Here is a 22,952-nt window from a genome sequence, read left to right as displayed (position 1 = left end):
TATTTTTCATTTTAACAGGATTTCTACTTTTTTGTTTTTGCTGAATTAAATGATTTTTTGAAATATGGACTGATCGTTCAATGTCGTCCTAGTGTTAAAATGGAATTCATTCATCTAAGCAGATGTCATTTTTAGTTATCTTTTTACACGCATCCAGGTTATTGAGGACAAATCTGTTTACAAGAGTTCCCATTTTCCACCTAAAGATATGAATGCGTAATATACCTCAAGATTTCCTCTTGTCTGATAACATCTTGCTGTCAGTTGAATGGGGCTGTTGGAAATGGATGACAGACTCGGTCTAACTGATAATCAGACACAGAGAGCCGTGGTATGCCACATTTTTTCATATCCTACCACCTCTAGAATGTTGCGACACAGTCTTACAAAAAGATACCCTTATGGTTCCAAGGCACAAGTTTACAATTGTTTAGCTGGTTTCAATGTAAACCATATAAAATTTTCAATTACCATTAAGTGGGTATTAGTCCAGTTTTGATGCTCGAATGTCATTGATTGACAGCTGAAGATGTCCAGAATTTTGATAGTCTTAACTATCTGTCAATAATACTGTAGATACTCTGAAATTAATGAGTTTTTACGTTTAGGAGAAGTGTTTAGGAAATTACCGAAAACTATGCCCGGAAATAAACTAATGCACCTGATCCCTCTATAAAACACAGGAGAAAGCAGGAACAGGTCAGAAGAAAGGCTTGACCTTGTAGGACTATTACGTATTCCTTATCGCTGTGTAGAGGCAACATTGATTCATTCCAAAAAGATCTTTAAACAAAACAAGGAATAACACGGAATTTTGCCTAAAATGGAAATAAAATTATTCATCTATTGTAAGTATCTTTTTCATATAAATATTTACTACTATAATGTTTAGTTGAGAGTGAGCAGTATTTACTAGAGGTATATTTGTATATTTTCACATGTGGTCGACCGTGTTTACGTTAGACCGTGATAGTACGTCAGTGACCCGGTGAAAAAGTTCATGCAGATTCAAGACATTTGTGTCACTAATACGTCCTTATAAGAATCTATTTGGAACGATTATTTAGTTTACCTCGGTATGTGCATGTGTTATAAATAACAGTTGAGTTGAGTTGATATGAAATGATAAAAGAGAAATTTCGTAAGATGATATGAATATTTTTGAAATTGGATTATGATGTATGATATGATGCATTATGCCACATGCAATAAAAGAATTGAAATTCGTGTTTAAACTTTAGACAATTCATGCAATGTATTTTTTTTTCCAGATTTTGTTTTGACGTTTCATAACTTTCACGGATTAATAGGTAAATCTTTGAAATATTTCTTATTACATCAAATTGTACGCCCAAGTACTAAATGAATTTTAATAAAATTGAATACTCTTACGAAATGAAACGAGTGAAATATTTTACAACGGATCATACAACATTCTGTTATTTTTCGATTATTTAAGAAATGAAACTAATAATTCTTTTCTTGATGCAGGTATGAAAGGAAGAATTGTACGGAAAACTTCATCAATGCGCGTAGCACTTTGATGAAAAAGTTTTCCGCCCAATTTTTCCTTTCATACCTGCATCAAGAAAAGTAAGTTTAATTTTTTATCATTTAGTTATGTTTTTTAAATAGTAAAACAAATAATTTCTCTCATCGAAAAGCTTTAATTAACGTTTTTGAAATGGTGCGTAGGAATACACGTACGTAACAATAAAAACAACAAAAATGGCTGTGTGTTCAGGTCAGGTAGAGTTACTGAGCAATTAAATGGAGTAGACGCCAAATTAAAGATGCAAAGGTTAAAAACTGAATTACATATAAAGGAAAAGAACAAGCGGTGACTGGACGTAAGCTGCGTGGTGTTGGAGGAGACGTTGAACACTGGTTGCATGTGTCGTGGGAACATCCTCCATTTCAGTATCAAGTATAACGCTTAACACTTCTTCATCTAAATCGCCATCGTGTTGCTTCATATCACGCAGTTCATTAATATCTCCAAGATCAAAAGTCACCGCTTGTTCCGTCCTGTTAAGCGAACTCCTAAAGCAGATGACATATACCGGGAACTTGTGTAAATCTGTGTCATCACTATGAGTGTTGTTTCTTTAATTTTAATCATAGTTTGGTTGTGTTTATTTTTGGTAGCAATTAATGAAAAACTCAAACGAATACATTTCGTTTACGGTGATCTACATACCGCTAAAATTAGAACGGGAAAGACGCATTCCAGAGAAAACTTTTGAATTGAAACACCCGACATAACTGAACATTTTCACGTCACATTATATAATAAACGAAAACAGATTCTTATCACCTTTTGACACACTCGCAATATAAACTTGTTTTAAGTAACCTCATAATCTGATATACATTTTCAAATTGAACAATTTAGGAAAATCTTTATTGAAGAAAGGAATAAGGATCAACGCCCTGAAATATTGTTTAAAATATTTCATTGCGGATATGAAGAAGAAAAAATGATCCCAAAAAAACCCACCATTTAAATCTCAAATTATACACTGATGTAGATGAAATTTCAGCGATCAATTCTGTTTATCCCTTTGGCAGAGACCGCAACTACAACAAAATCAACACATGCACCTGAACGGACATACTTAAAATGCATGTCCTGCACCGACGTAGACACGGTGGATTCCTGCACTGAAGAAAGATATTGTGCGCCGGGTCAGGTATAGTACTATTCCAATCTCGGTCCACGCTAAAATATTGAGATCAAAATCATCATCATAGGAGAGGCCATATTTCGAGCCACTAGATGGAAAGAAGTTGGAAATTGTGATACGATCTCACATTTTCATATGATGCTTAATTTGTGTGTGTTTTCTTATTTCAGTTTTGTTTCCTTGACAAATTTTCAGACTTTGTCACTGACTCGCATGGCAAGGAGAGGGTGATTTTTAAATATACTGCAGGATGCCGGAGTACCTCGGTAAGTAAATCAATTCATGAAATGAATTTTTAAAAAATCATCTTCCCCAAACGCATGCTCCATTCATCAGAGTCAGTACCCCTTGCTTGTCGTAAGAGACGATTAAAGGGGGTGGCCCTTCGGATAAGACCACAAAAACCGAGGCCCCGTGTCACAGCAGGTGTGGCACGATAAAGATCCCTCCCTGTTCAAAGGCAACAAGCGCCGAGCATAGACCTAAATTTTGCAGTCCTTCACCGGCAATGGTGACTTCTCCATATGAGTGAATGATTCTCGAGTAAAACGTTAAACAACAACCAACTAACCATTCACCAGAACCCCTTTATCTCAGTAGGAATTAAGCTTCCATCGTTAGCTACAATATGCAACAACCGTTACAGAATAGATTGATTGATTGTTTGCTATTTTCCGCCATACTCAACAATTTTTTAGTTATCTGGAGGGCAGTGTAATGATATATTTTTTCCAAATCGACAACATGAAAACGTACGACTTGTCAACGCTTTACACGACCATTCTTCACGATAAATTGATAAATCAAAGATAAGGCTTTTTGACATCATAGAAAGTTGCTTCTTTAATAAAGTGGAACACAGAAACATTCATCTCCTGTGATCATTCATCCAAGAAAAACTTTGTTAAACACCACTCCGATTCTACGCAGGAGTCTCTGAAGTTGATATTAAAAGATGCTAGAGTTCTTTAGTATCTTCGTAGTCTTTAGTGATCAGGCCTAAAGTCAGCATTTCGTATAGTGTATGGTCGTTATAACGATATACTAGTGATTACAAATACAGTATGTTATTGGGTTATTGGGTCGAATGCTGTATGACGTGTTTCATACCCATTGTTAGGGGGTTCTTTAGATACTGATACTGACTAGGGATTGTTCCTTTTGCCTGATAAAAATACCACGCTCATGGCTTGTTTGACCGTTTAACAGGGGATACTTACTTTTTCGAGGCTACTGATCTCACCTCTGCTGTGTCCAGGAGTCCGTGTTTGCTCTACTCTTAATTTTGAGATTGGACACTGTTCGTTATCTTCACTTCGTCATTAGTATTCAACAGAAACTTAATTTTCTAGGCTGAAATAAAATAAAAGTGTATATTAAAACTTTTTTTAAAATCTTGAAACATGAATGAAGTTTGCCAGTACAACATATCATTGGGTCAAATGCTGTCTGACGTGTTTCATCCCGATTGTTAGGCCGTTCTTGGCACACTGATTTGGACTACATTTACCCGATCAAGATAAAGGGCTCACGGCGGGTGGGACTGGTCGATAGGGGATGTTTACTCCTCCTGGGCAACTGATCTCACCTCTGGTGTGTCAAGGAGTCCATGTTTGCCCAACTCTCTATTTTATATTGCTTATAGGGGTTATGAAATTGATCACTGTTCGTTATTTTCACCTTTCATGCAAATGTTATAAATTATAAGTATTATTACTAAAGCTGTAATGTTATATAAACCTAATGGATGTGAATGTTTTGTGGCTTTGATCTTTAACCTCAGAACTACGAGTCATTCTTGTGTTTGATCTGAACCTTAAAGTTCAAATTCACCAAGGAACACAAACTAGTCTAAATAACAATCTAATTAAAAGTAGATAGTGAGCGAGTATGCACGCGGATCAACCATCTAATTTTAATCATATTGGTCTAAATAATAACATTTCAGTTTCATACCATAATTCCATGATGAAAGGTTAAGATAACTACCTCCTATAACGAATATTATATTCTTTGTGATAAAGTTAAAGGGGCATGGACACGATTTGAGCTGAAAATTTTAAGTCTAATTTTCCGTTTTTAACGTTTAGAATGGTTAACTAAGGTATCTCTTATGGTCAGCAAAAACTTGAATGTCAGGTGTAGAGGTACATGGGAGATACAGCACTCACAATTCTTTGTTATGTAAAAAAGGCTCGTGTCATGTTTTTGTTTACATAGATTAAATATAATAGTAAAAGTTCGTTTAGAGCAGATTTTTATATTCATATTTTAATTCTGAACACAATTATATAGTTTTTAGTGTTTAGCACATCTCATTTTGTTTTAAACTTGCTATTTTCTATAAAGTATTCTATATATAAACAAAATCATGACATGAGCCTTATTTACATAACAAAGAATTGTGAGTGGTGTGTCTTACTTGTAACTCAAAAACTGATATTCAAATTCTGGTTAACCATTAGAAATACTTTAATTAAGCATTGTAAACAATAGAAATAGAAGAATAAAATTTTTGCCAATGGGAATGAATTTTTTTAAAGCTCAAATCGTGTTCATGCCCCTTTAAGAGTTGGCGAACACGGACCCCTTGACATACCAGAGTTGGAATCAGGTGCCTAGGAAGAGTAAGCATCCTCTGTCTACCGGTCCCACTCGCTGTGAACACTATCTTGATCAGGTAGACGGAGTGATTCGTAGTCAATGGCAGTGTTTAAAAACGGCAAAACAATTGGTTTGAAACACATTAGACAATATTTGACCCAATGACATGTTGCATTGGCAAACTAAATCATTTTAACGACCATGGAGTTTGGGAAATGCTGACGTTAAACGAGATTGTTGAAACCCTTGTAAAATCAAAGTGTTTGTCAGTAGCTCTTTCTTATCGAATCAAATCTGGGGGGGTTTCACACACCATAAATAACATTTTTTTTTAATTCTCTTGACAATTGTTTATGAAACATTGTTGATTCCGATAAATATGTACTTTTGCATGTGCAAGCTGACACACTTAAAAAAGTTGATATACCGCAGGAAATGTTACCAAGTTGTATCACTGTCTTTAAGAAAATCAAGACATTTCTGATCTGATTAATTACAACCACCCATTCAAATACTTGCATTAACTAAAATATAATTTAGTACATCCATTGACATAATAATTTGATCTTTTATAAAAAATGTTGAATATTGCAAAAGAAAAATATGTTATTAAGCCATTCACTGCAAACGTGATAAAGTTGGAATTTATCGGTGATACTTCGGTGCTCTTTACAGGTATGTCATATTGCAACGTGTAAAGAGAAGGAGAGTGGGTTTACCTACAATGGAAGTAACCATACCCTGAGGACAAAGAGACAGGCTACTGGTCCAGTTCACTGCACAGAATGCTGCATGAGGGATCGATGTAACCTGGATCTCTGCGACTGTAACTAAAATTTCATCATTATAATCATCATTTTATTATCTGTCGTCGTCACTACTTTCATTTGATCAATTACCAGTATCGCAAATTGTCGTTTTCCAAGCAAAGTTTGTCCTTCACTATTCCGTCTACCTGACAGAAGCACTTCACTTTTTCCATTACGTTCTCAGAACAGTTGTGTGTCCATTTACAAAACTTGAATGAAAGGTGAAGAAAACAAACAGTGATCAATCTCATAACTCCTATAAGCAATACAAAATAGAGAGTTGGGCAAACACGGACCCCTAGATGTACCAGAGGTGGGATCAGGTGCCTAGGAAGCGAAAGCATTCCCTGTCGACCGGTCACACCCGCCATGATCCCTGTATCTTCATCAGGTAAACGGAGTTATCCGTAGTCAAAATCAGTGTGCCAAGAACGGCCTAACAATCGGCATGAAACACGTCAGACAGCATTTGACCCAATGATAGGTGAAATGGTTGGATAGCTTGCTGTTCTATTATGAAATCATTTTTAGTTTAGGCTTTTTATCGATCGAAAGGGCCTCCGTGGCCGAGTGGTTAGAGCATCGCGCTCAAAATCACACGGCCTCTCACCTCTGTCGGCGCGGGTTCGAATCCCGCTCGCGCCGGTAAGTGAGAAAGTTTCCCAGTTTACTTTCGGAAGGTCGGTGGTCTCTTCCCAGGTACATTGTATCTGGGTTCTCTCTTCCACCAATAAAAATTGGGCGCCACCATATAACTGAAAAATTGTTGAGTGTGGCGGAAAACCTCAAAACATTCAATCAATCAAACAATTTTATCGATCGATCGAGCAAACTTTAACTTTAGAAAGCATGTTGATGACCATGGTACTGCGAATCAAGTGGAATTTTAACGATGAAGAAGCTAAGGTCATACCGTTTGTCAAAAAGTTGACTTGATGGTTTGCCGTGAACACTATGTTCAATAAAATTTCGAAATATTAAGCAAATATGGAAGACTATGTGGTGTCTTTTATTTCGAGTTTATTGGGATATATCGAATCGACATATGAATTAAAATAAATTTACTTAAAAGATAAAACGTCAATGAATCTAAATGTCTAGTTGAAGGCCACAACAAGAGATTATTTCCTCTCATGTAGAAGCTTTTGAATAAATTTTGCCTCGTAAGAATATAAAAACGGGTCAGCTAATAAAGGAGCACAATTCATGTTCATGGGAATTCCAACAGACTGTTGGATGACCGGATCATCAAAGACTACGAAGATTTTGTCAATCAGGAACTCAAGTATCTGTTTAATATTAACTTCAGAGTACTTGTGCGTAGAATCTGAGTGATGTTTAACAAAGTGGTTTTTTAATGAATGATCACTAGATATAAATATGTCCTTTCTCCATTCTTCTTGAAGCAGCAATCGTTTATGGTGTCAAAAAGTCTAATCTTTGATGTATCATGACAAATGCTCGTGCAAAGTGTTTAAATGTCAAACGTTTTGATGTTGTTGATGTGAGAAGTTTTGTGATTTTAAATTTACTATATGTTTTTAGAAATTTTTAGAATCTATATTTCATTTACACCACTTCTGGCATACGCTGTGGCAAAATACGTTTGAAGTTTCCCCTTCTCGGCTGCTAATATTGCCGTGAGGAGCAAAGATGGGACCTGGTAGAACATTAATTGGATTCAGCAATGTATCTTTGTTTTAAGAGTTTTTGTGAAGTTTAGGAATCCACTGTAGGTACCTATGCCTGGGATATTTAATGTGTTTAAAACTCAAGCATGATTTTGAAGAATGTCATATTTTGAAAGGGAACTTGAAGTATGAGTAGAATTACCAAATGTGGAATGATACCAAGTCAATGTCACCGATTGAAAGACCGGGGTTCTCTGAATTTATGACCTTTTAAAATAAGTGATTTCATGCGTTTCTTTTTTTTTTTTACTTTATCAACATCATCAGTAATGACATGTTTAGCTGGACTATAGTTGAAAGAAGACGAAGAGCATGTAATTGGATTATATATTAGATTGTCTTTATCTAGGCACTGTAAAGTTTGTTTGTAATTAAATGTTTGGATGCAATAGATGCATATTTGTAGGAACTCTAGGATATAGACTTGAACTTGAGATATACTGAAATGCAAGACAAGACTGTTTTATGACGAAAAATGTTGCTTATGTTGACGGCATCTATTCCTTTGTTAGTAAATTAAAGCTTAAGGAACTAACAGCATGATTCCGAGGGATTATCATCCATGAAGGAGCCCGTGATGGGCAAGAATTCAGTGTATAATCTGGTGTTGAAAAATCCATATATGGACTAGCTTTGATTCTTCAAATAACGTATTCAAAACTCTCAATGGAAAAGAGTAAAGGTTTGTGCGAATATGATGTGGACCTAACTTTCCGTTGATGTAAGGTAAAAGTAAATCAAGTGAGACATCGTGTATATTTATTTGGTCTTTAATGTGAACGATGTCCATGAATACACTCTCGTCTTTGTGTATTTGGAAAACATCCCATCACATTCAAGTAATTTCCTAGAACATGACCATTGTATACCCGCACTCTGACTCTGCATTCATATTCGACTAAGTCGTGTTACATTTAATGCATTTTGGGTTACTTCATTTCATCACTTTTCGTTGAATGCCATTTTTTTTGTTGTTTCATGGTTTTGCAAGATCAGGAAATCAATTGATTGATAAAGTACAATATCTAATGTTTCATCTCAATGTAAAATTTTGATTTCGATACATTTAGAAAAGGAATCGTTCAGAAAAGATGTACTTCGATAATATTCCTTTAAAGAAATTTCTCATTAACGAATTTAAAAACACATTATGAACAATCAGTTAGTTTTTGTTTATGATACTTTTAACGTTTTGGACATTTTAGTTAAGAAGACTGGTACCAATGCTACAAAATGCTTCGGTTGTAGTGACATTGTGGACCCTAATACTTGTGGTGATACGGTTCAATGCCAGCCCAACGAGGTGTGTTTGAATTGCTTTCTTTCATTATTTATCAGCCGCGACAATTTTGCAATTCGATGTGTTTACGTGTGTAGGAAATAACAAGAAGTCCACGGGGATACAATACTCACCTGAGTCACCTTGGCTCTGCTGTACTTCAACAGACTTTTATCCTCTTCAATCCCATGGCAAATTTTGACTTCATATTATTACTTCCCATATCTATGTAGCAATATTCCATTATCACCTGCATATGGTGTCTATTTTTTTCAACTGATTCGATACGCAATAACGTATTCTGCCTATGACCAGTTTTTAAATCTAGACAGGCTACTTACAAACAAGTTGATGTTACAGGGGTTTCAACAGTCTCGTTTAAAGTTAGCACGTCGCAAATTCTATGGTCGTTATAACGATCTAGTTTGTCAATACAACTTGTCATTGGGTCAAATACTGTCTGACGTGTTTCATACCAATTGTTAGACAGTTTTTTGACTACATATTACTCTGTTTACCTGATCAAGATAAAGTACTCACGGTGGGTGAGACCGGTCGACAGGGGATTCTAACTCCTCCTAAGCACTTGATCCAACTCTGGTATACCCGAGGGTCCGTGTTTGCCCAACTCTTATTGTTGTATTCCTTATAGGAGTTATGAGATTGATCACTGTTCGTGGTCTTACCCAAGATGGGAATGCTTCGATATCAGTATGAATAACATGTCCTTGCTGTTCTGGAGAAGACTTTTAAAAAGGTTTTCAAGATTTTGTCGTCTACATTGGTGTATTATGTAAAATTTTATCACCGACTTTAGGCCCAATTTAACCCCGGGGTCAATGAAAACATTTGATTCACCAATTGTGTACGGTTGCGCATTAACATAATTTAGTGTGGTCCTGCTACTCTTGAAAATTCTCCATATATCTTCATGTAAAATTTTGAATTCCTATTGAGGACCAACCCTAGTCAAATATGAATCTGCACTTTTTTGAAATCCTTGCATATTCATTTGTGGAAACATTTGGTTTCTTTAATATAATGCCTTGAATAAAAAAGTAATGATGTTTTGATTTACACAACATTGGTTGAAAATAACGAAAGTATCCGATGATGCAAGAGTAACGTTTTCTTTAATGCTTATATGAAATTAAAACTGCATGGAACAGGAAACCCTTTGCCAAAATTGTAAATTTCGTGATCCCAGGGTAGGGCTTTTGGTGCCAGGGTGGGGCCAAAACGGTCGTAGGGATTAAATGTCTTTATCATTTGAAGGACTTCTTTCATTTTGCTGATACTAGATAAAAGCTAAATGCATATATAGGAAAACAGAAAGGAATGTACCAAAAATTTAACACTAGAGTTCTGACTCTAGGACATAACCTAAATAGTCATACAGTGTTATATACATGTAACATACTAGTGTATCATATTTTGCATCACCAAATATTTTCCTTATTTCTAACCAATGAAAATTGTCCCCACTTTAATAGAACGCGATTGCGTCGTTTTACCCACAATGCAATTATTGCAAATATATCACAAGATAATCGAATATACATGTAGCAACGTTTTACACGCCATACATGGGGATCATTGTATTTGAGAAACTTGTTTATTTGGGGTCTATATATCAATTTTGGTTAAGTACAACTATTCATAAGATGCAGATTAAAAAACGTTAATTTTTCAAATTTTGGAATCTGTAACCATGACAAGTTGGCAACTAGGACCCATAGCAACAACAAAAAATGATTGACACTACTTCTGGTCATCTGATGTGAAATCGTAAAATTGTATAAAACTTAATAAGATAACAGGGACCATAGTAAATTTTTTTTATATAATTTGGGTATTCTTTTTATGTTGAAATATGACCCCCAACTACATGTATACCTGACTGAGATATGGATTGCAAAGAAACATTGTGTATATTTGGGGTCATTTTTTAATGTTGAAATATGACCCCACCACTTGTCCGAGATGTGAACTGTACAGAAAACATTTTGTATATTGAGTGTTGAAACTTGACCCCACCAGAAATGAACTTTGAAGATAACATGTCTAAGGGTCATTTAAATTTTTAACAAGGGTCAAGATTTCACGCTTGGGAGGGTAGTGAATTAGCGGTCTGGATTAATTTTCAACGTCGAAAATTGATCAAACATCCGTTGAAAAATTACCCCTGGGGTCGTTTTTCAACGGGGTCACTATGTAATGTTACATCTGTCCTGAAGGACTTCAAGGCTTAAACTCCATGCCAAAATCATTGTTAAATAGGGGAAACACTGTTTGGGTCAACTTTGAAGGTTAATTTCAGCATCGCAAATAATAAATTTTAGGTTCAAACTGAAAAATTATTCAAATATACATTTGGTACCCAATTGTAAAAATCTCAAATTCTCATTTTTCAAAAAACAAATGAAGAATCAGGTACGGAAACAATTTTTACTTTACTGGTCAAAACGACGTGAAGAGGGTCAGAAATCAGGAAAACTCACAACATATTTTTCGTATAAAGAAAACTTTACTATGGAAAGTTATATATTTTTAGAATCCCTAGAATTAAGAAAAACTCTATGTAGATTTCGAATTAGTGCACATGACCTTCGAATTGAAAGAGGAAGATATGAATTTACAAAAACCAATTCTGGCCAGAAGATTTCTTTAGAAAGAAACAAAAGAATATGTGAATTATGTAACCTTAATTGTGTTGAAGATGAATTTCATTTCCTTACTGATTGCCCATTCTATGTTGAAGAGAGAAATATATTTTTTAATGGTATATACAAGCTCAACAAAATTTTTATCTATCTAACAAATAAGGACAAATTTACTTGGTTGATGATTAATGAAGACAAACCAGTAATTGTCAAATTGAGTGAATATTTAGTGCAAACTTTCAGAAAAAGAAGTAATGCTTTAAAACTGCAAAAATCATTATAGTTTATTATTCATATATTGGTATAATACTGATACTGTCCATCTACTTGTATATATACATGATTAGCAATTCATATATGTATGTACTTGTTTCCCCAATATGCTGCATCCACACGCAGTTTGCAGTCTCTGTAACCTGTAGTTAATGTTGTAAACTTTCTTTCTTTTTTGAATTTCCTTCTTTATAAAATGTCTTACTGTTATGCCCTCTGGGCCCAAAATTGGAATAAACTTATCTTATCTTATCTTATCTGTACATACAGAAAAAAGTTAATACAACAATATAACTTTCCGGAAAATTGTTCTCCCCTTTAGGTTTTTATTTTGTTATCCTGAATTGATCCCTTTTTTTAAATTATGTAAATGCATAATGATGTAATTACAGTACATTAATTTAATAGTACGATGGTCCTTAACCTTTGGCCAATTGTATACAATATGCTCACGAATTTTAACCATGGCGTCATTAATCTAATATGGAGATTTCTGAAGGTAAAATGTCTAGCTGTTGCTTATTTTCAGAGGTGCTTACTTACTCAAGAAATACGAATCAACCCTGATGGATCCCCCAGTATCGTGCATCAACAAAGATGTGAACGTAACCAGGCATGTACACTTTGTAGACCACTATAAAATAATTATTTATCGCACAGTGTCAATGACGTATATTATAAACAAATACAATTTTATTTTACAGAGTTAAAACGATTATTTATACATTGCTGTAGCTAAAATTATACACCTACTGATATACATGTACATGTAATTCCATAGAAATTTTACCAATATTGATATTCTACCGATAGCAGTAGTTTGGTATTAAAAAGGATATTAAATTAAAACACGACCAAATTCAACCATCTTCATTGAAAAGGAATAACCGCACCTTTCTTCACTTAGCTGTGTGATGCTGTTCGTGAGAACAACATCCTAGGAACCACCACAACTACCACCACCAAAGCCCCAACAACCACCAACGTTCCAACCACCACACCAAATAATGTCATTGAAAGGACACCATTCCCAATCTTGAGGTCACTCATGCGCCGACGACGTAGTTTTAATGGACATATTCAGATTAAAGCAGATTGTTGTGATGGGGATTTCTGTAATGCATTTGACTTTAACAACCCTGCAAGTATGTAGAATGGTGCACAAGGTTTTACTCTACTTACATAATTTTATCCGAAATGGTAGCAAACTTATGCGAAATATACGTGCATTTTGCGACCCTGAAGTACATCATTAATTCTGAGACAATCTTTTATCAAACAAAAAAGATGGGGGCCTCCGTGACCGGGTGGTTAGAGCATCGCACTCAAAATCACACGGCCTCTCAACTCTCAACGGCCGCTCGCGCCGGTAAGTGAGAAAGTTTCCCAGTCTACTTTCGGAAAGTACATTGTATCTGGGTTCTCTCTTCCACCAATAAAAACTGGGCGCCACCAGATAACTGAAAAATTGTTGAGGGTGGAGGAAAATATCAATCAATCAAAAAGAAGTCAAATTGACATCGGGTTGAATACAACTTACAATGCATTCAGAAATGATGATGGAGACTCTTTTTATGTCCCGCCATGAATATGGCCGTCTTCCGTCACCCTTTGTGTTTACTGTTTAGCTTAGTTTCAAAGATTCTTATCAAACCTTATATGCTGATACATATTGGTGACATCTATTTAACTGTATCAATATTTTTACCTTGACATTTCCTTTGATCTTGACCTTACTTTTCCCTATATTTTTGTTTTGACAGTACTCTCTGTTTCAAAGTAACTATTGACAAAAATTTTATGAAAACTCTTACACTGATGCATATTAGTAGTAGTTATTCAACTGTGGCATTATTTGTGACCTTGACCTTTCCTGTCATTATTCCCTATCTAGTGGTTAGCTCAGTTTCAAAGCAATTTAGCCCGTGAGGACTCGGGTTAGAATAGGTTCTCAGTACCCCTTGCTTGTCGTAAGAGGTGACAAATGAGGCGGTCCATCGGCTGACCGCAAAAACCTAGGTCCTGTGTCACAGTAGGTGTGGCACAATAAAGATCCCTGGCTCAAAGGTCGTAAGCGCCAAACATAGGCCTAAATTTTTCAACCCTTTATCTGCAATAGTGACGCCTCCTTATGAGTGAAATATTCTTGAGCGGGACCTTAAACAATATACAATTTAAAGCAAGTTATGAGGAATTTGTTTGCCCCTTTCTGAATATCGCCGGCGCATATCGTGTTTGTCATGTGCGTTTGTGATATCCACGTATATAAATGAAGGTCTGCATTTCATGCGAGCATAAATTGTGGGTTTTTTTCCTTTTGATATAAGTAATTTTGAATAATGATAACCTTTCTAAATTCTATTGATAGCTAGGCAACATTTGACCAATGCAAAATTGAAATCTATCTTTATGGCAATTTTCTCAAAATTTTGGTATATTTGAATAATATTCAGAGTGAAAAGAATGGGTGATACTTGAGTCAAAAAGTTTAAAGATAGGAAAAATATTTTGAAAAAAAAATGTGAAAATATTTTTAATCAGAACACTTCACTTTGCCATAAAAACATTGCATTAAATTAATAAGGGAGGCTGTTTGAAATGTTTTATTTTTTATGTATGTGTGATATCAATTGTAAACAACTGTGATTTAACTGTATTAAAGCTTTCAAATGTCACATTGGGCGGGGCAATAATGTCCAATAGACATATTTCTAGTATTTTTTTTTTTTTTTTTTTTTTTTTTTTTTTTTTTAGGAAATAGCAGCTTGACATGTTATAATGACTCAGAAATATCTTGTATATTTCAGAGAACAGTCTAGAAATTATCTCATTACCCGATGATTATCATTGTCGTAAGTAAACATTTCTCATTCACCGATGTACACACTGAGTTAACGATTGCAATCCGCCACAGTTACTGTTACATGCTCGTTTAATGTTAGATCTGCTTTAGATTTGCCCAATGACAAATATGAGCGGTGAAAATAAACTGGTGATTAAAACCGAGAATTTAATGAAGATTTTTAAAACCTATTACAGCAACAACAACTCCAGTACCAATTAACTTCACCATGCCAATGACAACAACAACACCTAAGCCAACAACACCGGAACCAACAACGACTAAATCAACGACAACTACCACAGCACCGACAACAGAAATCACCACATCAACACCGACAACAAGTGCCACAACGACAACTACCACAGCACCGACAACAGAAATCACCACATCAACACCGACAACAAGTGCCACAACGACAACTACCACGACACCGACAACAATTACTACACCAACAACAACAACGACTACCCCAAGACCCACGACAGAAGTCACTACATCAACACCGACAACACCACCATCAACAACTCCAACAACAACTACCACACCGACAACAACCACAACACCGACTACTACTACCACACCGACAACAACTACCACACCGACTACTACTACCACACCGACAACTACTACCACACCGACTACTACTACCACACCGACAACAACTACTCCTAAGCCACCAAGTACGTTTACAGATATAATTACATGTATATATAACATTCATTTGGGGTGAATATCAGAATCTAAATAGTTGATGGATATAGATCAATATCGCTTTGCAACACAGTTGCAGAGAATATGGACACCATATTTGAAGGTAAAATGGCAGATTGTGAAAGGAAAAATCAAACGTCACATTCAGTGTAGTGAGGGTACAGACAAGCTGGACATCCCTCAAAACATGGTATTATTCAATAGTTCTTATCCACTATTGATTGATTTGTCCTTGACATTTAACCACCACTTTAACAGAAATCGTCACCCCATCTACAATGTATGTAGCAAATAGGAGAGGTCGACAGATTCTATAGTGTCCGCCACATTTCCTTATCTGCCACGAAATTTCTGAATTTCTGAATTACACATCCCACTTCAATTCAAGGGTTTCCCAGTTATCTTTAAATTGGAAGGGGAGATACATGTAGCTATTCATTTGAATAAACTTTGAACCCTTCATGCAGGCCCTAGTGGTTCTGGAGAAGAAGGCTGACATGTGAACAGTTTATGACAATGATGCCAGCAACATAATTTGGGCTAATTACAAAAGAATTGTACTTGGGTGACCTCTTTATCAATCTGTGTGAAGACATCGCGGTGCCATGTTTCATTTCCCCTTACATTTACACTGTATCATGGCTTAGCTTCGTTTCGAAAAAAGAGAGACATATGAATCTACTGTATAGCTCATCATATCATTAAAAACTAAAGTAATGTGACCTAAAACATTCTTGAATTAAGTAGGAAAGATGAAGATAACGAACAGTTATCAATCTCATAACTCCTACAAGCAATACAAAATAGATAGTTGGGTAAACACGGACCCCTGGACACACCAGAGGTGGGATCAGGTGCTTAGGAAGAGTAAGCATCCCCTGTCAGCGGTCACACCCGCTGTGAGCCCTATGCCTTGATCAGGTACACGGAGTAATCCGTAGTCAAAACCAGTGTGCCAAGAACGGCCTAACAATCGGTATGAAACACGTCATACAACATTTGACCCAATGATAGGTTGTATTGGCAAACTAGATCATTATAACGACCATAGAATCTGTGAAATGCTGGCTTTAAATGAAGCCCCTGTAACATCAACTTGTTTGTCAGTAGCCTGTCTCGATTGAGTTTAAGTTTATTTTACTTAAATTAGGTAAGGTCTATTTTGAAATGGATTTGGTTTGTTTGTTTTATGTCCCGTCAAGAATTTTTCACTCTTACTGAGATGTCACCAGTTGTAGGCGAAGTACCACAAAAGGTCTATGCTTAACGCTCAGGGCCATGGCAGTGTGACTTCTTTAACATGCTGGCCAACGCCTGCCGCGATAGAGGATCTCCGTTTTAAAGGTCATATTCAAAAGACCTTTGATTCTTATTTCAAAATGCTGAGCGTTTAGCGAAGGAGCAATCAGTAGTCTACCTATGTTTACGTCTTATGTTTGACGTGGTCATGGCACGAGCGGGCTTGCAATCACCACCTCCCGGTTACGAAGCGAACGCACGCCCTACCACTGAGCTACCGCAACTGTTGAACTGGAAAGTCAAAACGTACTTCATATGTTACATTTGCACAGGTGCATTAATAGAAACATTTCAAGGATAATGAATTTCGTGGTGGTTCCCCCCCCCTTCTAAATCTCTCCAAAATAATTCTTGTCGGTTGGTGAAATGTTCCAATTTTTGCCCGACATGAAATGTAAATATATTTATTTTAGCCCTCCCGATTTACTTGGAAGACTATTGCTAACGAGCTTTTACAACCTCTTTGGCGGAAGACAAAACTCAGGCTTCAAATATGGCAAAGAATTTGAGTTTAAACAATAAGAGAGGTTAACTATATATACAGGTGACTAAACGTAAGATTTTATTCATTTCATTCCATTTAGTTTTGAGATGAATACACTACAAGAACGGTGGCGAATCACGTGACTTTGGCATGCCCTATTACCCGAAAAAATGACGACGAAAGTCAACACAGGGAAACATTCAAACGAATAAGTAACACCTTTATCAATAACGAATTGTCACATAACTTATGTCAACATTTGAAAGATTTTCTTAAGAATTGTTTTTACTAAAATGGTAGTTCTACGTGCGATAGAAGCAGAGAACATTATTGACACATTTTTTTTAGCGGTCGGGAAGTTCTTGACTGAACAAAAAATGTCTCAATATTCTCTGTTTCTATCGCACATTAAACTACCGTTTTAGTATACATTTGTTCCTGAGAAAATCCGTCAAATGTTGATATAAGTTATGTGACAATTCGTTATTGATAGCGATGTTACTGTTTCCTTGTGTTGACCTTCGCCGCCATTTTCCGACATAGTCACGTGATTCACCTCTGTGTCACGGTCAATCCTTCAAACTCACTAGGAGCTTTCACTTTAAGGACGGGGTTTACCCGTTCAGTAGTTTCTGAAATGAGTTTTTCAACAACCAAACAGGCAGGTATGGTCTCTCCTTTGAACGAACCTGAATTGTCTTTATTCAGAAATGCTTTGTGCCAATATTTGTTGAAATTTGTTCTAAAGAAAAGTTTACGGACAGACAATTAATCAGGGAAGCTCACTTGATCCTCCAGCTCGAGTAGGCTAAAAATAGACAATTACAATGTCTGTATCCTTTTTGTTTCAGCCAGTTGCCATTTATGCAATGGCATGCCTATTTATGTTTGTGAACAATTTTCCACACCGCTGCAATGTGGCAGAAGTGATCAGCAGTACTGCTTAAACATCCTTGTTAACAATAAAGATGGATCACGGACACTAGATCGAAGGTAAGTAAATAATTTGTAAAGAGCTACACAGACAGATGGATGGGTGGAAGCAATATAGATAGGTAGATAGTATCCTATACTAAGCAGAAATGTCTATACAGTCTAAGATAACCTTGAAAATGTATTTCTCTATTGTGTGATTATTGCTTGTGTATTGCTATTGGATAGCGCACTTTCATTGATCCATGCACATAAAAATCTTCGGACCTTTTACAGTAGGTCTGTTCTAGTCTCAGAGGACTATGCAATTTTTTTTACTCTTACTATGGCTCCATTAAGGACAATAAGAATCATAACGGCCTTATTGGACTACGGGGCAATAATGATCAGAACAAATTTACTGGCCTATGAGACAATAATAACCAGTACAAACTTACTGTACTATGAGACAGCAAGAACAGAACAGACTTACTGGACTACGGGCAATGATAATCAGAACAAACTTACTGGACTACGGGGCAGTAACAATCAGAACGAACTTAATGGACTACGGAGCAATGATAATCAGAACAAACTTACTGGATTACGGGGCAAAAATAACCAGAAAAAACTTACTGTACTATGAGACAACAAGAACAGAACAGACTTACTGGACTACGGGCAATGATAATCAGAACAAACTTACTGGACTACGGGGCAGTAACAATCAGAACGAACTTACTGGACTACGGGGCAATGATAACCAGAATAAACTTACTGTACTCGGGGCAATAATAATCAGAACAAACTTACTGTACTCGGGGCAATAATAATCAGAACAAACTTACTGTACTACGGGACAATGATAACCAGAACAAACTTACTGGACTACGGGACAATGATAACCAGAACAAACTTACTGGACTACGGGACAATGATAAACAGAACAAACTTACTGTACTACGGGACAATGATAAACAGAACAAACTTACTGTACTACGGGACAATGATAAACAGAACAAACTTACTGTACTACGGGACAATGATAACCAGAACAAACTTACTGGACTACGGGACAATGATAAACAGAACAAACTTACTGTACTACGGGACAATGATAACCAGAACAAACTTACTGTACTACGGGACAATGATAACCAGAACAAACTTACTGGACTACGGGGCAATGATAATCAGAACAAACTTACTGTACTATGGAGCAAGAAGAGTTTCTAATTATCAAAACTTGTATTTAATCAAAACAGCCGTATTGGACTACGGGGCATTAATAACCAGAACAAACTTACTGTACTACGGGGCAATGATAATCAGAACAAACTTACTGGACTATGGAGCAAGAATAGTTTCTAATCATCAAAACTTGTATTTAATCAAAACAGTCGCATTGGACTACGGGGCATTACTTACTGTACTATAAGACAATGATAACCAGAACAAACTTACTGGACTATGAGACCATAATAACCAGAACAAACTTACTGTACTACGGGGCAATGATAATCAGAACAAACTTACTGTACTGTGAGACAACAAGAACAGAACAGACTTACTGGACTACGGGGCAATGATAACCAGAATAAACTTACTGTACTCGGGGCAATAATAATCAGAACAAACTTACTGTACTCGGGGCAATAATAATCAGAACAAACTTACTGTACTACGGGACAATGATAACCAGAACAAACTTACTGGACTACGGGACAATGATAACCAGAACAAACTTACTGGACTACGGGACAATGATAAACAGAACAAACTTACTGTACTACGGGACAATGATAAACAGAACAAACTTACTGTACTACGGGACAATGATAACCAGAACAAACTTACTGGACTACGGGACAATGATAAACAGAACAAACTTACTGTACTACGGGACAATGATAACCAGAACAAACTTACTGGACTACGGGACAATGATAAACAGAACAAACTTACAGTACTACGGGACAATGATAACCAGAACAAACTTACTGGACTACGGGGCAATGATAATCAGAACAAACTTACTGTACTATGGAGCAAGAAGAGTTTCTAATTATCAAAACTTGTATTTAATCAAAACAGCCGTATTGAACTAGGGGCATTAATAACCAGAACAAACTTACTGTACTACGGGGCAATGATAATCAGAACAAACTTACTGGACTATGGAGCAAGAATAGTTTCTAATCATCAAAACTTGTATTTAATCAAAACAGTCGTATTGGACTACGGGGCATTACTTACTGTACTATAAGACAATGATAACCAGAACAAACTTACTGGACTATGAGACCATAATAACCAGAACAAACTTACTGTACTACGGGGCAATGATAATCAGAACAAACTTACTGGACTATGAGACAATAATAACCAGAACAAACTTACTGTACTACGGGGCAATGATAATCAGAACAAACTTCCTATTCCTTATAATGACGCAGTGAATTGAGGACCGCGACAAATCAACTATCGCTCTCATCGATTAAATTAGTGCGCGCATCAAATCAATTATTGTTCTCTTCAAATCAGTTATTTCGCGCAATACTTTAATCTATTCCATTGATAAGAGCAACAACTGATTTGATACGCGCATCAATTCAATATTGCTCTCATCAATTCACTTGGTGCGCGAATTGATATGGTGGAATTATAGCTGCAGAACTGTAGCTCTCTGAAAAAAAAATATTGTGACGGACAGAGTCACAATATTTTTTCCAGAGAGCTACAGTTCTGCAGCTAGTGGAATTGTTGCTAGCAAAGTTGCATCTGGAGCTCGGTAAAAATGATTTGATGATCTCTTTAAATCGATTGAAGAAATATTTAATCATTTGCAACGCTTTTGTATAAGGAATGCATGCGGGCATCAATTGTTTTAAAGAGAACAACAATTCACTTAAAGAGACCATTAATTCAATAGTGGATATGTTGAATTGAAGATATTGCTATGATATAGTTGCTCTCTCCAACAGAATTATTGTGCGCATCAACTGAATTAATGATATCATTAATTCAGGTGCAACAATTCAATATTGGAAAGAGCAATGATTCAATTATTGCGCGCATTAAGGTGCGCGGTATAATTGAATTATTGATCTCTTCAATTGAATTGTTAAAGAGAGCAACGATTCAATTATACCGCGCCTCAATTCAGCAGAATAATTAATGCTATCAACGATTCAATTAATGCGCACAATAATTCAGAATTGGAGATATCACTGTATTTAAGCGTATCGTATATATAGAAGCAGATTTACAAGTCTAATTTTAATTAGATTGAAGATATCATAAATTATTAGAAGAGATCTTTAATTGAATTGTTGCGTGCATCAAATGAATTGATGATATCTCTAAATAATAATTTAAAAAATCTTCAATTATTTAAGTTTATGTTAATTTGGTGGTCCTTATATTTTAGATGTGCAACCGAGAAAGAATGTAAAACTCAGTGGTGGGATCAAACCTCCGACAGACAAGAATGTTCCGGATATAATCCTGCAACTTATAGGGCAGAATATTTCACGTGCACATTTTGTTGCGGAAGTAGCTTGTGCAACCAACCAATTGTTCCAGACAATCTGTACGTGCCAAATCAGCGCTAACAAAGACCGAATTAAGCAACACCAGAGACATTTATATATCATGTGTCCCTGGTAACACCTAGTGTTGTACAGGAAGTGGTGCAGGAATATAGCGAAATCAAAATAACTGTTTCAATGTTATCTTTATTGTTTTAGAAATACAAAATGTGTCAAATATGATAATTTGATATTTCAAACAGATCCCATTCTGTCACTTTGTTTATTGAAATATTTGTGAAAAGCAGACGTCTTACTTGATGCGCAGATTTTGAAGTATTTTCTTAATACTACTCCACGATACTTTCAACAAGACCGATGGTTCATACAATGCTTATCCGAGTCACTAAGCCGTCTCTTGTAAACTATACTTTATGTGCCTTAGTTAATATGACTTGCCAAGTAGCCTTTGTTTTGTTACTTGATAAAGGCAGTGAAAACATGACAGTGATGTGAATTGAAAACATGTCATTTTTTTTGAAAATGACGAAGTTATATAAAAGAAAGGTAGTGGGGATCAGAATTAGTCGAAAACAAAAATACAAAAACATAGGTACCACATAGGTATGGTTATGCAATCTGATCCCCTGTACTTTCCTCCCCACTTTGAAAAAAATCTATGTACTGTATGAAGATGGCATATTGGTTTCAATGCTCACAAACTGCAAACTTCCTCTTGAGACTATTTGTCTTTTTTTTTTTTTTTTTTTTACTTTACACTTATCAGTAACACCTTGCACTCCTGCAGGACCCGTTTCACAAAAAGGCCTACGTCCAGGTGTAAGCTTAGTCGGGAGCAAAAACAGGACTACCATACCTGACCATAAGTGAGTCATCGTTTCATTTTTTCACTAAACATTTCATTGAAAAATCAATTTTTATAAAAATTTATTGTGAGGCCAATTTAATTATCATAATATTGTTCATATTTTCTTTTTCTACGATGATAAGCAAATTGTGATACCATGATCATTGAAAATCATAAAACGGGACTAAGTTGCGTTTCATAAAACAGACTACATCTGCATCCGACTAAGTTTATGGCTTTTAGGTCTAGCTGCTCATGACTACACTTTTATAGATGTAATAGTTTTTTTTTAAATTA

The 22,952-nt window shown here is 35.9% G+C and overlaps 1 protein-coding gene across 1 annotated transcript; it reads left to right on the top strand.

Annotated features, from left to right (window-relative positions):
• The first annotated feature begins 418 nt into the window (after positions 1-418).
• On the top strand, positions 419-22,052 carry LOC125681680 (mucin-2-like). The gene is made up of 12 exons (XM_048921868.2): positions 419-848; positions 1,272-1,310; positions 2,572-2,693; positions 2,858-2,953; positions 5,967-6,117; positions 8,997-9,094; positions 12,536-12,619; positions 12,914-13,151; positions 14,814-14,858; positions 15,046-15,531; positions 18,197-18,338; positions 21,688-22,052. Exons 1-12 carry the CDS (start codon positions 824-826, stop codon positions 21,869-21,871), a joined length of 1,710 nt encoding a protein of 569 aa, XP_048777825.1. The 5' UTR covers positions 419-823; the 3' UTR covers positions 21,872-22,052.
• The last annotated feature ends 900 nt before the right edge of the window (positions 22,053-22,952 follow it).

This window comes from Ostrea edulis, chromosome 2, assembly GCF_947568905.1.
Source record: "Ostrea edulis chromosome 2, xbOstEdul1.1, whole genome shotgun sequence".
NCBI classification, from domain to species: domain Eukaryota; kingdom Metazoa; phylum Mollusca; class Bivalvia; order Ostreida; family Ostreidae; genus Ostrea; species Ostrea edulis.
Note: the sequence above shows the minus strand (reverse complement) of the source record. Positions and strands in the feature narration are given on the sequence as shown.